Source organism: Saccostrea cucullata, unplaced genomic scaffold (genome assembly GCF_032062105.1).
Source record: "Saccostrea cucullata isolate Sc308-1 unplaced genomic scaffold, CSIRO_AGI_Scuc_v1 ctg1132, whole genome shotgun sequence".
NCBI classification, from domain to species: Eukaryota; Metazoa; Mollusca; class Bivalvia; order Ostreida; family Ostreidae; genus Saccostrea; species Saccostrea cuccullata.
In genome coordinates this window covers 18,723-33,958 of record NW_026924863.1, presented here as the reverse complement: position 1 = coordinate 33,958, position 15,236 = coordinate 18,723, and the positions used below count along the sequence as shown (strand labels likewise).

At 32.9% G+C, this 15,236-nt stretch overlaps 1 protein-coding gene across 1 annotated transcript; it reads left to right on the top strand.

Annotated features, from left to right (window-relative positions):
* The first annotated feature begins 4,119 nt into the window (after window positions 1-4,119).
* Window positions 4,120-6,866, top strand: LOC134267471 (uncharacterized). Its single transcript, XM_062749673.1, has one exon. It carries the CDS (start codon window positions 4,128-4,130, stop codon window positions 6,441-6,443), a length of 2,316 nt encoding a protein of 771 aa, XP_062605657.1. The 5' UTR covers window positions 4,120-4,127; the 3' UTR covers window positions 6,444-6,866.
* Window positions 6,867-15,236: the final 8,370 nt, after the last annotated feature.

The window sequence follows — 15,236 nt, the reverse complement described above, 5'->3', positions numbered from 1 at the left end:
TGGACACAACTTTGAAGTAAATGTATTCTGTATTATATCTTATATATTTTACTAGCATTTCAAACAAAAATATATTAAAAATTTTATTTCATCTTAACCTTATTGAAACTTCAAATTTTTGGAGGGGTTTGATTGACACATCCTTGCACTCTTACAAATTTTACTTTTATTCTTAATACTTAGGAAAAGTGGCAATCTTGTTGTGTACTAATGAAAAATATTAAAACTTTAATCCAGAAAAATAATTTTATTCAGAGTAGAAATGTTAGAAAGCGTCATTCCGCGCTAAGTGCTGTGTACAGAGTTTTACAATTGATCACACCCGTGAAACGTACACAGTTTTTGTAAACAGGGCACGAGCTCTGTTATTGTTGATGTTAACGATTTACCTGGTGCCTTCAGTTGTTATAGTCTGTTCACAACAAATTTACGGACTGACCATATACTGTGTGTAATTTTTGTTTCAAACATTTCTATTCTGAATTTTCTGGATTATAGTTTTAATATTTTTCATACATACACAACAAGATTGTCACTTTTCCTAAATATTAAGAATAAAATTAAAATTAATAACTTTTAGATGAAATAAAATTTTGAATATATTTTTGTGTGAAATGCTATTAAAATATATAGGTCGTAATATTATAGAGAAAATATTAACTTCAAATCTGTGTCCATGCACCTTTAAGAAACTTTATAATTTAGAAAAAAAATCTACTTGTGAAAAATGCTGACTTTTTGCAATGATATTTGCTCTCTTTCATTTTCATCTTCTTTCTGAATATTTACATACATTTTCTGAAATGGGCTTTACAGAACCAATGCTCATAATGTTGAAATTTTTTGACGTCTCATTTTTAAATTTTACCTTTTGTTAGCAAAACATTTACTTTCAACCTTCATATAACTCGACGTCACTTGCAACAGTCCTTATTTTGAAAATGATGAATAGAATGTATTATTATACTTCTGTTAAAATGTTTCTTTTATAAAGTTAAGACGTTAAAATGACTATTTTTCATAATCAGAAAATTTCCACGCATAGACAGCTATACCCCGGGCTATAGTTTTTGCTCGGAAGATTTTCAGGCAATTTTTGTTGCAAATTTTGATTTTCAGCGAAATTTCAAAAGACTCAAGAAAATTACTCAGAAACTCAGAAAAGACTCAGAAATTATAATATACATCAGTATAATAAAATGCTTATCCACTGGCTGTGAGTTGGATAGCTCTTTCATCAAACCCTTGACAGGAATTATTCCCCTCGGGCAAGCCCTCGGGGAATAGTTCCTGTCGCTGTTCCTATGAACTGAGACACAGTAAATTCACTTAAATTTATTGGGCAGAGTCCAATAACTCATTAAACATATATGGTTTTAAATTTCATTCACTTTCTATAAATTCACTTAAATCTACTGGGCAGAGTCCAATAACCCGTTAAACATATATGGTTTTTAATTTCATTCACTTTCTATGAATTCACTTAAATCTATTTAGCAGAGTCCAATAACTCGTTAAACATATATGGTTTTTAATTTCATTCACTTTCTATTTGAAGAGCTTGAAGTTCATTACTTGGTTTAAAAAAAATGATTTGTCTGACTATGTTTTTTTGTAAAAAGAAATATATTCACCGTCAATAGAAACGCAACACCCTAATTTTAGGGTGAAAATTATATACAGGTTATAACTATGTACCACAAAAGTTATGACATCTTTTACTTTGCCAAATCAGTTATTCAACGGTTGAAAGAATTTCTATCCATTACCGGAAGTTGCTTTTTAGCCCTCTGAACAGAATTCAAAATTTTGCATTTTTAATAAAATCTTAACAATATTTTGGGTTTTCAAGGTTTTGAGGCTGTTAATCATAAGTACTGTACTAAAATGCCTGGAAAAATCTTTCTTTCTTTACCGGATGTGATGCCTATACTTCCTCAAAATGACTGATAGCAAGAAGGGGGGGATGTTTGAAGACTTATGTGTTACCTTCTAAATTTTAATGATAACATTAAAAATGAATATATTTAGGTAAAAAGTAAATTTACAAAAAATTAATTCTCCATTCAAACATTAAATGTTTTTTTAGATCTTAGAAAGAAACAAATACCCGGTAAATCTTAAAACATCCCCCTTCCGACCATTTAATTAAAACGTGCTAGTCCGCCATATACAACAAATGCAGCCCGATTTTTACCATGCAATAGGTTTATTAATATCTTAATCTGAGCGAAATTACTATTCTTGGGCATTTTCAAATGCATGTTTTTCAGATACTGCGGTTGAATTTTCTCTAACTTGGAGTAGTGTAGCAACTTTTGGACTTCCGGTCAAGAAACTGTTATTTATGCTATTGAAACACATGCGCCTGATGAGTCGTTTTATAGTATACATTTGCATATGCAGCTCTTTTTTTCTTTATTTTGAGAATTTCCAGCATTAGAAATGAAAATCAATCATTTTGAGGAAATCTAGGCATCACATCCGGTAAAGAAAGAAGGATTTTTCCCCGGCATTTTAGTACAATACTTATGATTAACAGCTACAAAACCTTGAAAACCCAAAATATTGTTAAAAATTTTATTAAAAATACAAAATTTTGATTTCTGTTCAGAGGGCTAAAAAGCAAGTTCCGGTAGTGGAAAGAAATTCATTCAATCGTTAAATAAATAATTTGGCAAAATAAAAGTTGTCCTAACTTTTTTGGTACATAGTTATAACCCGTATATAATTTTCAACCTAAAATTAGGGTGTTGCGTTTCTATTGACGGTGAGTATATAATGGGGGAATGTTATTTTTTTAATTATCATTTCACAAATGCAAAGGCATCCCGTTGAATATATAGTTTCAGTCTTGAACAGCCAATATTAGTTCCATGGCACCTGATCCTACCCATGATGTTGTGGAGGTTGTCTTTGCTCTGCGCCTATGTTGTATTGTTAGAAATACTTTTAACCTTGAATACTATATGTTCATTACCTCCATATATTTCATTTCCGTCAGGTATATGACTTTCTTATTGTTTGTACTTTTTAAGAGAAAACGTGTACAAAATTGTTTTATTTGCTTATTAAATTCTGTAAAGTTTTAAATTGTTTATACATGCATATTGTGACTATCTAAAAAAATTTTTAAAATGAACTTTTTTTTATTATTTTATAAATTCTCTGCTAGTAAATATGTTTAAAACGGATAAAATCGTCAACAACAAAGAATGGAGACGTACAAGGGGAGGACGATCCCCTCTCTGAGAAAAGACATTTCTCAAATCTTAAAGTTCATGAAAGCTATATATTTTTTTAGAATTATATCGTTAACAATGTTTTTAACAAAATATTAGAAAAAATAAATAAATAAATTGATGAGTAACATTCTCTGAATTTTTTTTTTTTTATTCTCAGAAAAGTCCAATGATTTTAGAGTACCATAAACAAAGTAATTTTTTTTCATTTTAAACAAAAATTAATCAAGTTCCACACTACATTGTGTGAAGATTATATATAAATATCATATATCGAATGATTTTAAGATAACCTTCGAGTAGACTACATTAAGGCTGTTCAAAAAACATTAACAACGAAAATCAGAGCTTCCTCACAAGGTAAATATTTAAAATACATTTAAAAAAAACGAAATGCGCCTGTTGAAAACATGCATTATTTATGGGGTTTTTTTACTTTCATTTTCACAATTTAGCCCTTTACCTTTTTACATACTTTATGATGATGAATTATTTTCCGGATCTTATACAGTGCATCATGTGATGTGAAAAAAAAAACAAATCACGTATTTACCACAATTACAATGTGTATGCACATTTTCTATCAACGGAAGAAGGAAGTATATACCATCAAACTTTCATATTTTCTTGAGTACTCTGTGAGGAAAGGACGTTTGTAAGTAAAATTTAAATTAAGGAGAAATTGTTATTTATTTTTATTTAAAAATCTTTTATTTTACTTATTCATTATTTTTTTCATTTATGTAAATAATTCATTTTTTTCATTTATGTTACTGATGTAATTTTTTTTATTTTATTTAATATTTTTATTTATTTCGTTGCATTTGATATACAGCTCATTATTTATTTTGTTTAATTTATTGATTTCCACAGATTCCATTTAAAATGCCCGGTGAACAACTGACGTGCATTTTACAGATTGCACACTCCAAATTCGGTGGGATTTCTCTCCAACGGGAGACACTATCGCGTGCTTTTTCTGCCATTGGCTTAACTAAAATACTTCGTTTCACAAAAAAGGAATTCTCCCGGGAACTACGTGACACTGTCACTTTTCCAGAGCTGAAAAAATTCATTGTCTCAAAGCGAGACGAGAAGAGCACTGAGCTAGAGATACAAGACAGAATAGAACTGGCATGCTGGAAGCTTAGTAAAGGTGACTTCCCTAGACGACCATTTAGCGAATCTGACATATTCAAATTGTGGCAGATCTTCAATAGGTTTGCAGATGAAGATTCCTATCCACCTGTCATATCGCAGCAAGATTCATGCTGGGTCTTTGAAAAATTTGCGACTGGTGCCAACAAGGATAGAGAGATTTTGTTTGAAAAAAGAGATTTAACATTTCACAATTTTCTTTCATGCCTAGAAAATATAGGTGATCCGGAGACTGTTTCTAAGGCGACAAAGGATATTTATGAATGGTTGGTAAGAGAGGTCATAAAAGGTGGATGGATGTATGTGAGGAATACGCGACGATTCAACTGGTCATCCTGGACGAGAAAATGGGTTACTTTGACACCTGGTAAAATACAGTTCTCTGGAAAGAAGATAACGGTCCATTCCGTTGATAAAATTAAAGAAAGGTTCTACATTTCAGACCAAACGGTGTTTGAAAAATGCGAAACCCAGATTAAAGGCATGAAACATGTTATTCATGTATCACAGGCTCCCATTTTTGAGTGTTATTTTGCTGCTACTGATGACAATGAAGTGGAACAATGGTTGGCCGCAATGAAAGAATCCCTGAAATATTGCACCGAAGACATAAGCCCAGTTCAGTTAATTCTGAAGAAAACGAGCTCAAAGGATTCGGAAGATTCACTGAATCAACGTGCCAAAACGCGCGAGAAGTCATTCGTTCGGTCCAAGACACGAAAAATTGAAAGAAAAAAAGAAAAACAAAAGGGGAAAATGAATCCAAATGTTAAGAAATCTTTATATCGACTGCAATCAAAAGACAACGAGAACAACACTAAGGATAAAATAAAAGCTGTGTTTTTAGAACTGGATCATGACGGCAATGGGTACTTGGACGAAAAGGAATTTTCAGTGGCACTGAAACAATTTGGTTTGGAAATGACAGAGGCAGAGGTACGTCAGATATTCAAAGCCATAGATGTAGATGATAATGGAAAAATTGTCTTTCAAGAATTCTATGACTACTTCATAGAAAAGATTTTGAGCGAGGAGAGTTCAGCTCTGGCAAAAGCGTTCACTGAAGCTGATGATAACAAAAATGGAACTGTAAATTTCAGAGAATTTTCCGAATTTGTGAGAAACAGGCATAATTCCGTAGGCCTCGACAAGGTTTTGTCAGTGTTTGATAAATTATGTTCAGACGATGGCAAAGACGAACTGTCATTTCAAGATTTTCAGTGCATGTCCTTTCTCGACGAGCTTGGCATTTTTCAAGATACATCTGACAATTTTGAAGCCCAGTTAAAATCCCACTTTAATTCAAGCGATTCTAACGCTCTGCAAGAAAAAATCAGAAAACGTTGGGAAAAATTTGCATCTTTCAGACGTAAGGGAGATGATGGGGGTTTGGTAATGACCGGTGCGAGTGGAATCGTCGAAGATATTGTACCAGGAGAATACAACCTTAATGACCTTGCTAACTTCGACGACTTGCCACAACTTTTACCAAAAATGACCATCATACAGAGAGTAGCCTGGGAGTCAAGTGGTATTCCAAATACATCGGGGAGCCTCTTATTTCCATCAGACTTCACCGGTAACATAGAAGTTGAAATCGCCACCACAGAACTTTTGGGGTACTACGGATGTACATTTGCCGATGGTAGAAAAGAGAAAGTGTCGCTTCCATACCGTCATGCAATACAAGATTTCACTTACAAAGACGGGTATCTCTCTGATTATGTAGAAAAGAAAAATGGAGGAGCAGGTTTGGAGAGACATGGATTCTTGCATGTGGATTGTCCTCTTGACGATGATTCTGGCTATTTTATTCTGGGGAAACTAACTGAAGACGAACTGCGAGTCACGGCTTTTAAGATTCCAAAGAGGCACACCCTGTTCGTCCCCGGGAACTGCATCCATTCTAACGATTACTTAAAGGGGACTTGGCGAACTATGTTGTCTGACGAAACCAATATTGACCACGTTCATCTGCTCAGAAAATCGGATAATGATGAGAAACCTACCTGGGAACCATTCACATTCACGTTTGAAGCATAATATTTTTTAGGTTGCAGTTGTTAGAGAAAGGTAGACAATGCAAAGTAAATGAGAAGTTTCTCTAAGAAAGACTTTGAATTAGTGCTAGGACAGAAAAATATGCATTCTGTATAATGCGAAATCATTTGAACATAGTGTCCGAAAAAGTGTCAGATTGCAAAAGTGAAAAGCAAGGATACTGTGAAGTGGGATTTTTTTTAAACTCGAAATTCGTTTGGTTGAAACAGATAACACAGGTGTAGACAGCTGTTTTATTTTATTTTTGTCATTGCTTTGTTCTATTTATTCTTTTCCAAAATTTTATTTTATTGCATTATCTTTATTTAGCTCGACCATAATAAAAAAATATTTCTACTTGTATAATTTACAAGAAGCTGTAGATTTTACTGTATATCTAATCCAATTGTTTAAATTATTTTCAAGGTTTAAAAATATTTCACTTGAGAATGCTTGCATGGTTTTTTTGTTTTTTGTATTTGTTTTATTTTTAACTGCAACTGCCTTTATATGTAGTCGATTTGTTTGTTTGTTTGTTTGTTTGGTTTATTTTTTTTTTTTAGTTATATATGTTATGTACCTTCCTATTTTTAGCTTTGAATTAAAAATTGAGAAATTGTTTATTATATTTGTAAATGGTTTTAGTGGGTGCAAAAATATGTAAAACTGTGTCATCTAAATATCAGCATAAATCAATTCGTCTATAGTATATGTATACATTCGGAAGCATTATGTTTAAATGTTCTTCAAAAAATAGATTTCCTCTTATAGAAGCAAATTAAAATTTAAAAATGCCTTTTTACAGCCTCATCTGAATACATATTGAAAGACATTCAGAAATTCCAAGTAACGTGTACTAAATAGAAGAAGGGCAGAATAATAAAATGTCTAGAAGAGATAAACGAAAAGTACGTTTTATGAGTGCCTTTTATGTAGGTTAACACACATACAATTTAAAGTTAACAATCAAATGCTTGTTAAAAGAAACATGAACTGCATTGTATCACAAACTAGGGCATAGTTACAAAATATTCTGCATTTATTACATTTTTACCCGTGAAATACTGTAATTTATTTATTGAATAAAAATGATATCCTGTCACACTGTGAAATGATATCAAAATGATATCCTGTCACAGTGTGATGAATATCAGAAGTGCGGGAAAACTCTCGATTTCCCTTTCCATAACGAAGATTGCTGTAAAAAAAATCTTCCTTGACCTAGTATAAGATAGATGAAAATAAATAAACCACTCTGACAGCGAATAAAATGGTTAAAATAACCAAAAATATGTTGCTAAATCCATGTTTACAGTGTTTTCACCTCATATAGCTATGACGTCTCAACCGCTCAACTATGACGTCACGAGCCTATGACTGTATTTACAGAAAGACAGAGTCAAAGGAAAAATCAAAGAATTTTATTTTAAAAATGTAATAAACAGAAAATTCAATGTTTTGTAGTTGCATATGGAATTTATTTCACTCGTGAGACAGGATTTTTGATATTTTCACTCGTGCTTCGCACTCGTGAAAATATCAAAAATCCTGTCCCACTCGTGAAATAAATTCCATATTCAACTACAAAACATTGAATATCCTCTATTTATTAAACCTCAGAGTACGTCTGTACTGTTATTTGATAAACATAGAGCTCTTCACTGTCCTTAAGCATAAACATAGCAATATTTCTTTACAAATGTATATTAACTTAAAATCAAGAATTCAAAACACATTAAGTGCCACAAAACATGGAAAATCATTAAGAATTTTACTTCCTTTAAAATTTAACTTTACTTTTTTATCAGCTCTAAAACACCCCGCTTTCTGAATTTTAAATTTTAAATGTCCATTAGAGATTTTATAAGCATTTTTTTATTTCATCATCTTAACCATTTTTTCCTGATGTTCAGTTTTTTTTAGTCATAATTGCTTTTCCTTGTACCCTAGTATGAAGTAAAGGGGTTTCCTTGTATTTTTTCTTTAAAAATCCGGAGAGATAAGTTATCATTAAAATCGAAATGGAGCTTGATCACGACTTGTATGTAGCACTGTGTTATCGACGGGAATCTGTGTTGCGAGGATGGGTTGATTTTAAGATAGAAAAATTCGGGTTTTGTCAATTACTTCAATTCTAAGAAGATATTTTTGTTAACTTTTACGCTGTAAACAACCCAGTCAAAAAGTGTTTTATATACTTTGTATAGGTTTTTGTTATTACAAATGCATGAGAGAGGGAGTGAGATCGATTAAGAGGCCATTGTGTTAAGTATGATTTGTCTCGCGTTATAAAAAATTATCTTGTGATTAAGTCCACAGATAGCTAATTTAAAAGTAGATTGGATTTTAACCTCTCCCCTCTTGAAACTACAAGGATTTCCCGTACATGTGCATATCAACTTAATATTTCTTACTTATTAGGAGAATACTTAAAATATCTTTACCTCGAAACTTCGTAAGTTAAGATTACATTAACACATATTATATAGCTGCTTGAGATAAATTAACCTGAATCTGCTGGGAAATCCATATTTCCCATAAGTTCACAAAAGTGCAGAGAGAAAGATTTTTATGTTTTACCTATATATAGTTAAATGTATCTCATATCAAGTTCTTTATTTTGAAAGAGGTGCATTATCTTAAACCAAACAAAATACTTTATTTGGAGAAAAAAATTGTATTTGTTGATGGGTTCGGTAAGCACAGGGGCGTGTGTTCTGAATTTTAATGCTGTGAAAATTAACACATCAATTTAAGCAATAGAATATGGGGGTAAAACTTAAAGTCCAAGGAAAGAAAAAAAAATCGAAAATATTTAAATTTATTCTCATGGTTATCATAACTGTACCGTTTTGTACAATTTTTTTTGTAATTTTATACTAATATACCAATCGTGTATCTGCATTTATCGTTTTTGCGTTTATCCTGTTATGCGGTTTTTACTGCTTTAGTGTTCACTTTTATCATGAGTTTACAAGATTAGATGTACCATTATTCTGAAATCTGTATCATCATATTTTTGCGAATCTTTAATCATATCGTATATATCATGTCAAGAATAAAACTGCGGGCACGTTATGTCCATATATGATACTGCGCATACCGGGTATTATGATACTAGATTAAAATTCAATTATTTGTCAGCAATGTGCATTTAATGCCTACTGCAGTAGCAGTGAATTGCAGTCCCAGTCAACACAAGCTTATTTGCCACAAGTGAACAATTGGCTGTGTGAAATTGAGAACAAAAAGTTATTTCAGATGATGGTCTTAAGACTTTAGTAAACCTAACTCTGAAATAACCCATTCCTTTATTTAAAGTGATGACCAAACTTCCAGGTATAAGTGAACCACATAGACTTCGAAATAAACGCGGTATAAGCTAAATTCAGTAACTTAAAGAATTGCATGTAAGTAATCCAAGGATTTGTTTTGGGTTTCTTAATAGATAGCAAAGAACTGGTTATAAGCAAACTTAGACCAAGAAATATCAAACTCCGAGCACAGAGCAGCAAACGAGGGCAAACTGATGTCATTGAATTACAAAAATGGTAAACCTGTACTATGATTCCATTATTAACCTAAAAGCAAGATAAAGGACAAATTATTGTTTGACAGAGTTTGTCAGAGTACCTAGAGTTCTTGCAGCAGGTATCCTTGTAACAATTGACATAACTTAGTACATGTGTTCTTGTCAGCTACGCCTGAATACACAAGACATTTAGAAACCCCAAGTAACGTGTACTAAATGAAGAAACAAGAAACAACTGAAAGCTATGACAAACTTTTTTGGAATACTCAGCAAAGCAGATAGATAGAATAATATAGAAATGTCTAGAAGTGGTAGAATTGCGTTCAATGATTCTCTCATGCAGGCTATCTTGTTGACAGACATACTAACAAATTCTTGTTTAAAGACACATGTTCTCAATTGTATCACACACCAGGGCATGAAAACAAAATGTTCTCTGCATTGTATTTCGTATCAAGTTAATTGAACAATATTTTAAGGTAGCTCTTCACTGTTCTAAACACAAATATGACAATATTTCGTTACAAATGTTTGTTTACATTTCTTGATTAATTTTTTTAATCGTTTAAACCACTTTACAAGCTACAAACTATATTTTAAAAATCATTAAGACTTTAACTTCCTTCAAATGTATCGTTTCTTAAAGCCGCTTGGTCTGATTCTAATCGCTAAAAATATACATTCGTTTTTCTTCTCGAAAAATAATTGTCCATAAATTGTTTAAACTTTTGTCAAATTATATCCCCAAAGTCTTTTTCCTTTAAAAGATATCAAAATTTAAAAAATTAATTTTTTGTTATGTCACACAAAAAATAATCCTATGTTGATCATTGTTGATATCGCGTGAAATCACCTTCGAAAAATTAAATTTATCGCTTACATGTTTATCTCATGAAGAACAAACCCAAGCATTGTTTCACAACAAAGTACATATATTACCTGTACACGGACAATATTTTAGCTCCTTTAAAAAAATCATTTAAAATATCTGATTTTCCTTTATTCTTTAAATATGCATATTAATATGAAAATTACTATGGATTATATTCAATTAATTTCTTAATTTTGAAAAGATGTATTATGACTAAGGCTTCTACTAAAAAAAATACTCGGGTTTGAATTATCTTCATTATTAGATATATCCGATAAACTTATTTTTTTTCAAAATTGACTTCACAACAGATCTTAACTTCCGTCAGGAACTACTGTTTGTCAATAAGGTTTTTGATCTGCGTTTTCCATGTAAGGATTGTTGTAATAACCTATTAAATCAATCTTATAATTTATTTTTATATATCATCTATGTAATGACGTACTTTTATTGTGTAAGATAATATGTGCCTGTTTCGGGTTAAGCGGCTTTAAACACCGCGCCTTCAGACTTTCATATTTGTCCATCAATTATTTGTTAAAATTCAATATCCTTTTTTGAAGAATAAGATTAGCTCAACCATTTTATCTGATGTTAAGTTTTTTTTTTTAATTCATTATTGCCTTTTCTTGTACCCTTGTATGAAAGATAGGGGTTTTCCCGGCTTTTTTTTTTTAATCCGGAGAGATGAGTATCGTTACAAACTCGAAGGAGCTCGAGCACCGTGGGGGTCCGGGTTAGAATAGGTCCTCAGTACCCCCTTGCTTGTCATAAAAGACGACTAAATGGGGCGGTCCTTCGGATGACACCGTATAAACCGAGGCCCCGTGTCACAGCAGGTATGGCACGATAAAGATCCCTCCCTGCTCAAAGACCGTAAGTGCCGAGCATAGGCCTAAATTTGCAGCCCATCACCGGCGATGGTGACGTCTCCATATCAGTGAAATATTCTGGAGAGGGACGTTAAACAGTTACAATCAATCAATCAGTCGAAGGAGCTCAATTACATCTTTATGTAGCACTGTGTTATCAACGGTAATATGTGTTGCGAGGATGGGTTGATTTCATAAAATCGGATTTTGTTCAAATACTCAGTACTTGGAAATTTTGATATTTATTTGAATTTTTGAGCTGTAAACAATACAATCAAAAGAGCGTTTATATATTTTTTTTATTTCTTTGTCTTTTATTATTTATTATTTTTAGGTTCTTATAAATGTCTCCGAGCCCGATATTTCTTCGTATAGTATTATATAGTAGGCTAAAAACTGGAGGGCCATATCTCAGAAACAAGAGATGATACCATCACCATGTTTTCAAAGAATTGGTATCTGACTCCTAGTACCCCACCCTCGAAATTTCAGACCCCAGGGTAGGGGACTTCGATGTATCCTAGCCCGTTGTTTATTCGTATAGTGTTATATAGTAGGTCTAAAAACTGGAGGGCCATATCTCAGAAACTAGAGATGATACCATCACCATTTTTTCAAAGAATTGGTATCTGACCCCTAGTACCCCACCCTCAAAATTTCAGACCCCAGGGTAGGGGACTTCGATGTCTCCGATCCCGATGTTTATTCATTTAGTATTACATGTATGTAGTAGGGCTAAAATCTGGAGGGGGCATATCTCGGAAACTGTAGATTGTACCATCACTATTTTTTCATAGAAGTGGTATCTGACCCCTAGTACCCCACCCTCGAAATTTCAGACCCCAGGGTAGGAGACTTCGATGTCTCCGAGACCGATATTTCTTCGTATGGTATTATAAAGTAGGGCTAAAAACTGGAAGGCCACATCTCAGAAATTAGAGATGGTATCATCCCCATTTTTTTCATAGAGGTGGTATCTGACCTCTTGTACCCCACCCTCAACATTTCAGACCCAAGGTAGGGGACTTCGATGTCTCCGAGCCCGATATTTCTTCGTATAGTATTATATTGTAGGGCTAAAAACTGGAGGGCCATATCTCAGAAACTAGAGATGATACCATCACCATTTTTTTCATAGAAGTGGTATCTGACCCCTAGCACCCCACCCTCGAAATTTCAGACCCCAGGGTAGGGGACTTCGGTGTCTCCGAGCCCGATGTTTATTCGTATAGTATTAAATAGTAGGGCTAAAAAAGGGGGGGGGCGATATCTCGGAAACTAAAGAAGGTACCATCACCATTTTTTTCATAGAAGTGGTATCTGACCCCTAGTACCCCATCCTCAAAATTTCAGACCACACAGCTTAATTTAAAATTTTGAATTGCGAACTGCTTTCTAGAACGCAGTTCACTTTTGAATTGCGAATAGCGAACTGCGTTCTAAAATCTGAACGCCTGTATAAATATGTGAGAGAGACAGAGAGAGAGGGGGGGGGGCGATTAAAGGGCCGCTGTCTTACAAAATTTGTCTCAAGTTATAAAAATATTTATCTTGTTATTTAATCCTATGACAGCTAATTTGAACGTAGGTTGAATTTAAACCTCTCCCCTCTTAAAACTAAGGTATTTTTAGTACACATCAACATTGTTTTCTTATCAGGAGAATACCTAAAATATACTTTACCTTGGTACTTCTTAAATTTCACATAAACACATATTATGTCGCAGCTTCAGATAAATTAACATGAATCTGTTAGGAAAACCAGGTTTCGCGGAATTTCAGAAAAAGATTTTTATTAGTTTTATTTACATTCTGACCTACAAGCTAGGACCATGTTATTTAATTTTTTTTTTAAATCATAAAGACATGCAGTTGACTCAAACATATCAAGTAATATATTCATAAAAATGAATAAATCTAAGCAAAACCCTTTATTAGAAATATAATTTATATGTACTCGTTACACGATTTGTTGTTTCTGTGAACCTGTATCCAAGAGGATTGATAATATGTCGATGATAAGAAAATGGAATATATTAGCTTTTTCTAATTCTGTAAATCTTTGTGTGTTTTAATGCTAGGAAAGTATTTTTATCCATTAAGTATAATTAGTGAATTAGTATCTAACAAGTTTCTTCTTGTAGCTAATATTTCGTTTTGTTCAAAAGTGTCTGAAATATGAATTACCAATCGTGCATCCTTCTATGATTTTTTTCGTTCATCGTGTATTGCGTTTACATCGTTTTGCGTCTTTTTCGGGTTTAGTGTTCACTTTATTATGGAAAGCGTTTAGAGATAGGGATAGGGTCATAAGGTAACTATCGCGACATCTAACCTCAGGTATTGCGGTGGAGTAATAACGATGAAACGATGCATAGTGTGATGACGAAATGACGATGATGCGATGGTGTATTGATTTGTCTTTCAAAAGGACCAACGTAACTTTGCTAGAAGGGCAATAGTAAAAAAAAATGTAAAACAAAAAGGTCAAAGGATCTCCCAAGATATATTAGACATTCTATCAGTATTGTTGTAACGTCTGCTAGATAAGGCAATGTCAACAGAATTCTGAGAAATTCAAAATGAAATTTACTTCCTTCTCGTATTTCAAACTCTGAGGTTTTGATAATTATAACTCCATGGCACCTGATCCCTCTTCTGATGTGTTGGAGGTCCGTGTTTGCATTGTTACAATTTCGTATTGTTTAATGGAAGTTTGGGGTTGAATACTTTTCTTTATTTCCATATGTTTTAAAACACTGTATGTGCTACAAAAAAATTTTTTTTAATCATAAAGAATTGTGCTTCTTTAAAAATGTTATGTTACCTATTTTTCCTCTAAAACACCTCGCCCTCTGACTGTCCATTTGAGTAATTTTTTTTATTAAATATATTTTTTTAATTTCATATCGTTTAACCATATATCTGATGTTAATTTATTTTTTATTCATCCTTCGGATGAGACCGTATAAACCGAGGCCCCGTGTCACAGCAGGTGTGGCACGATAAAGATCCCTCCCTGCTCAAAGGCCGTAAGTGTCGAGCATAGGCCTAAATTTGCAGCCCTTCACCGGCAATGGTGACGTCTCCATATCAGTGAAATATTCTGGTGGAAAGGGACGTTAAACAGTATACAATCAATCAATCATTGCCTTTTTTCTGCACTGTTATGAAGTATAGGGTTTTCCTCGTTTTTTTTTCATAAAAATCCGGAGAGATGAATTATCATTACAATCGCAAAGGAGCTCGAACACATCTTGAACGTTGCACTGTGTTATCAGCGGGAATTGGAAGTTGTTTCGAGGATGAGTTGATTTCATGTAGAAAAATTCGGGTTTTGTCGAACTTTGGAAGAAGATATTTTTTTTAATTTTTAAGCTGAAGACAATCCAGTCAAAAGTGTTTTTATTCTTTCTATTTTTTTCATCATTTATTACTTATTATTTTTAGGTTTTTATAAAGGTACATTTATATATTTTATGAGAGAGAGAGAAAAAGAGAGAGAGAGAGTTGAGCATGAT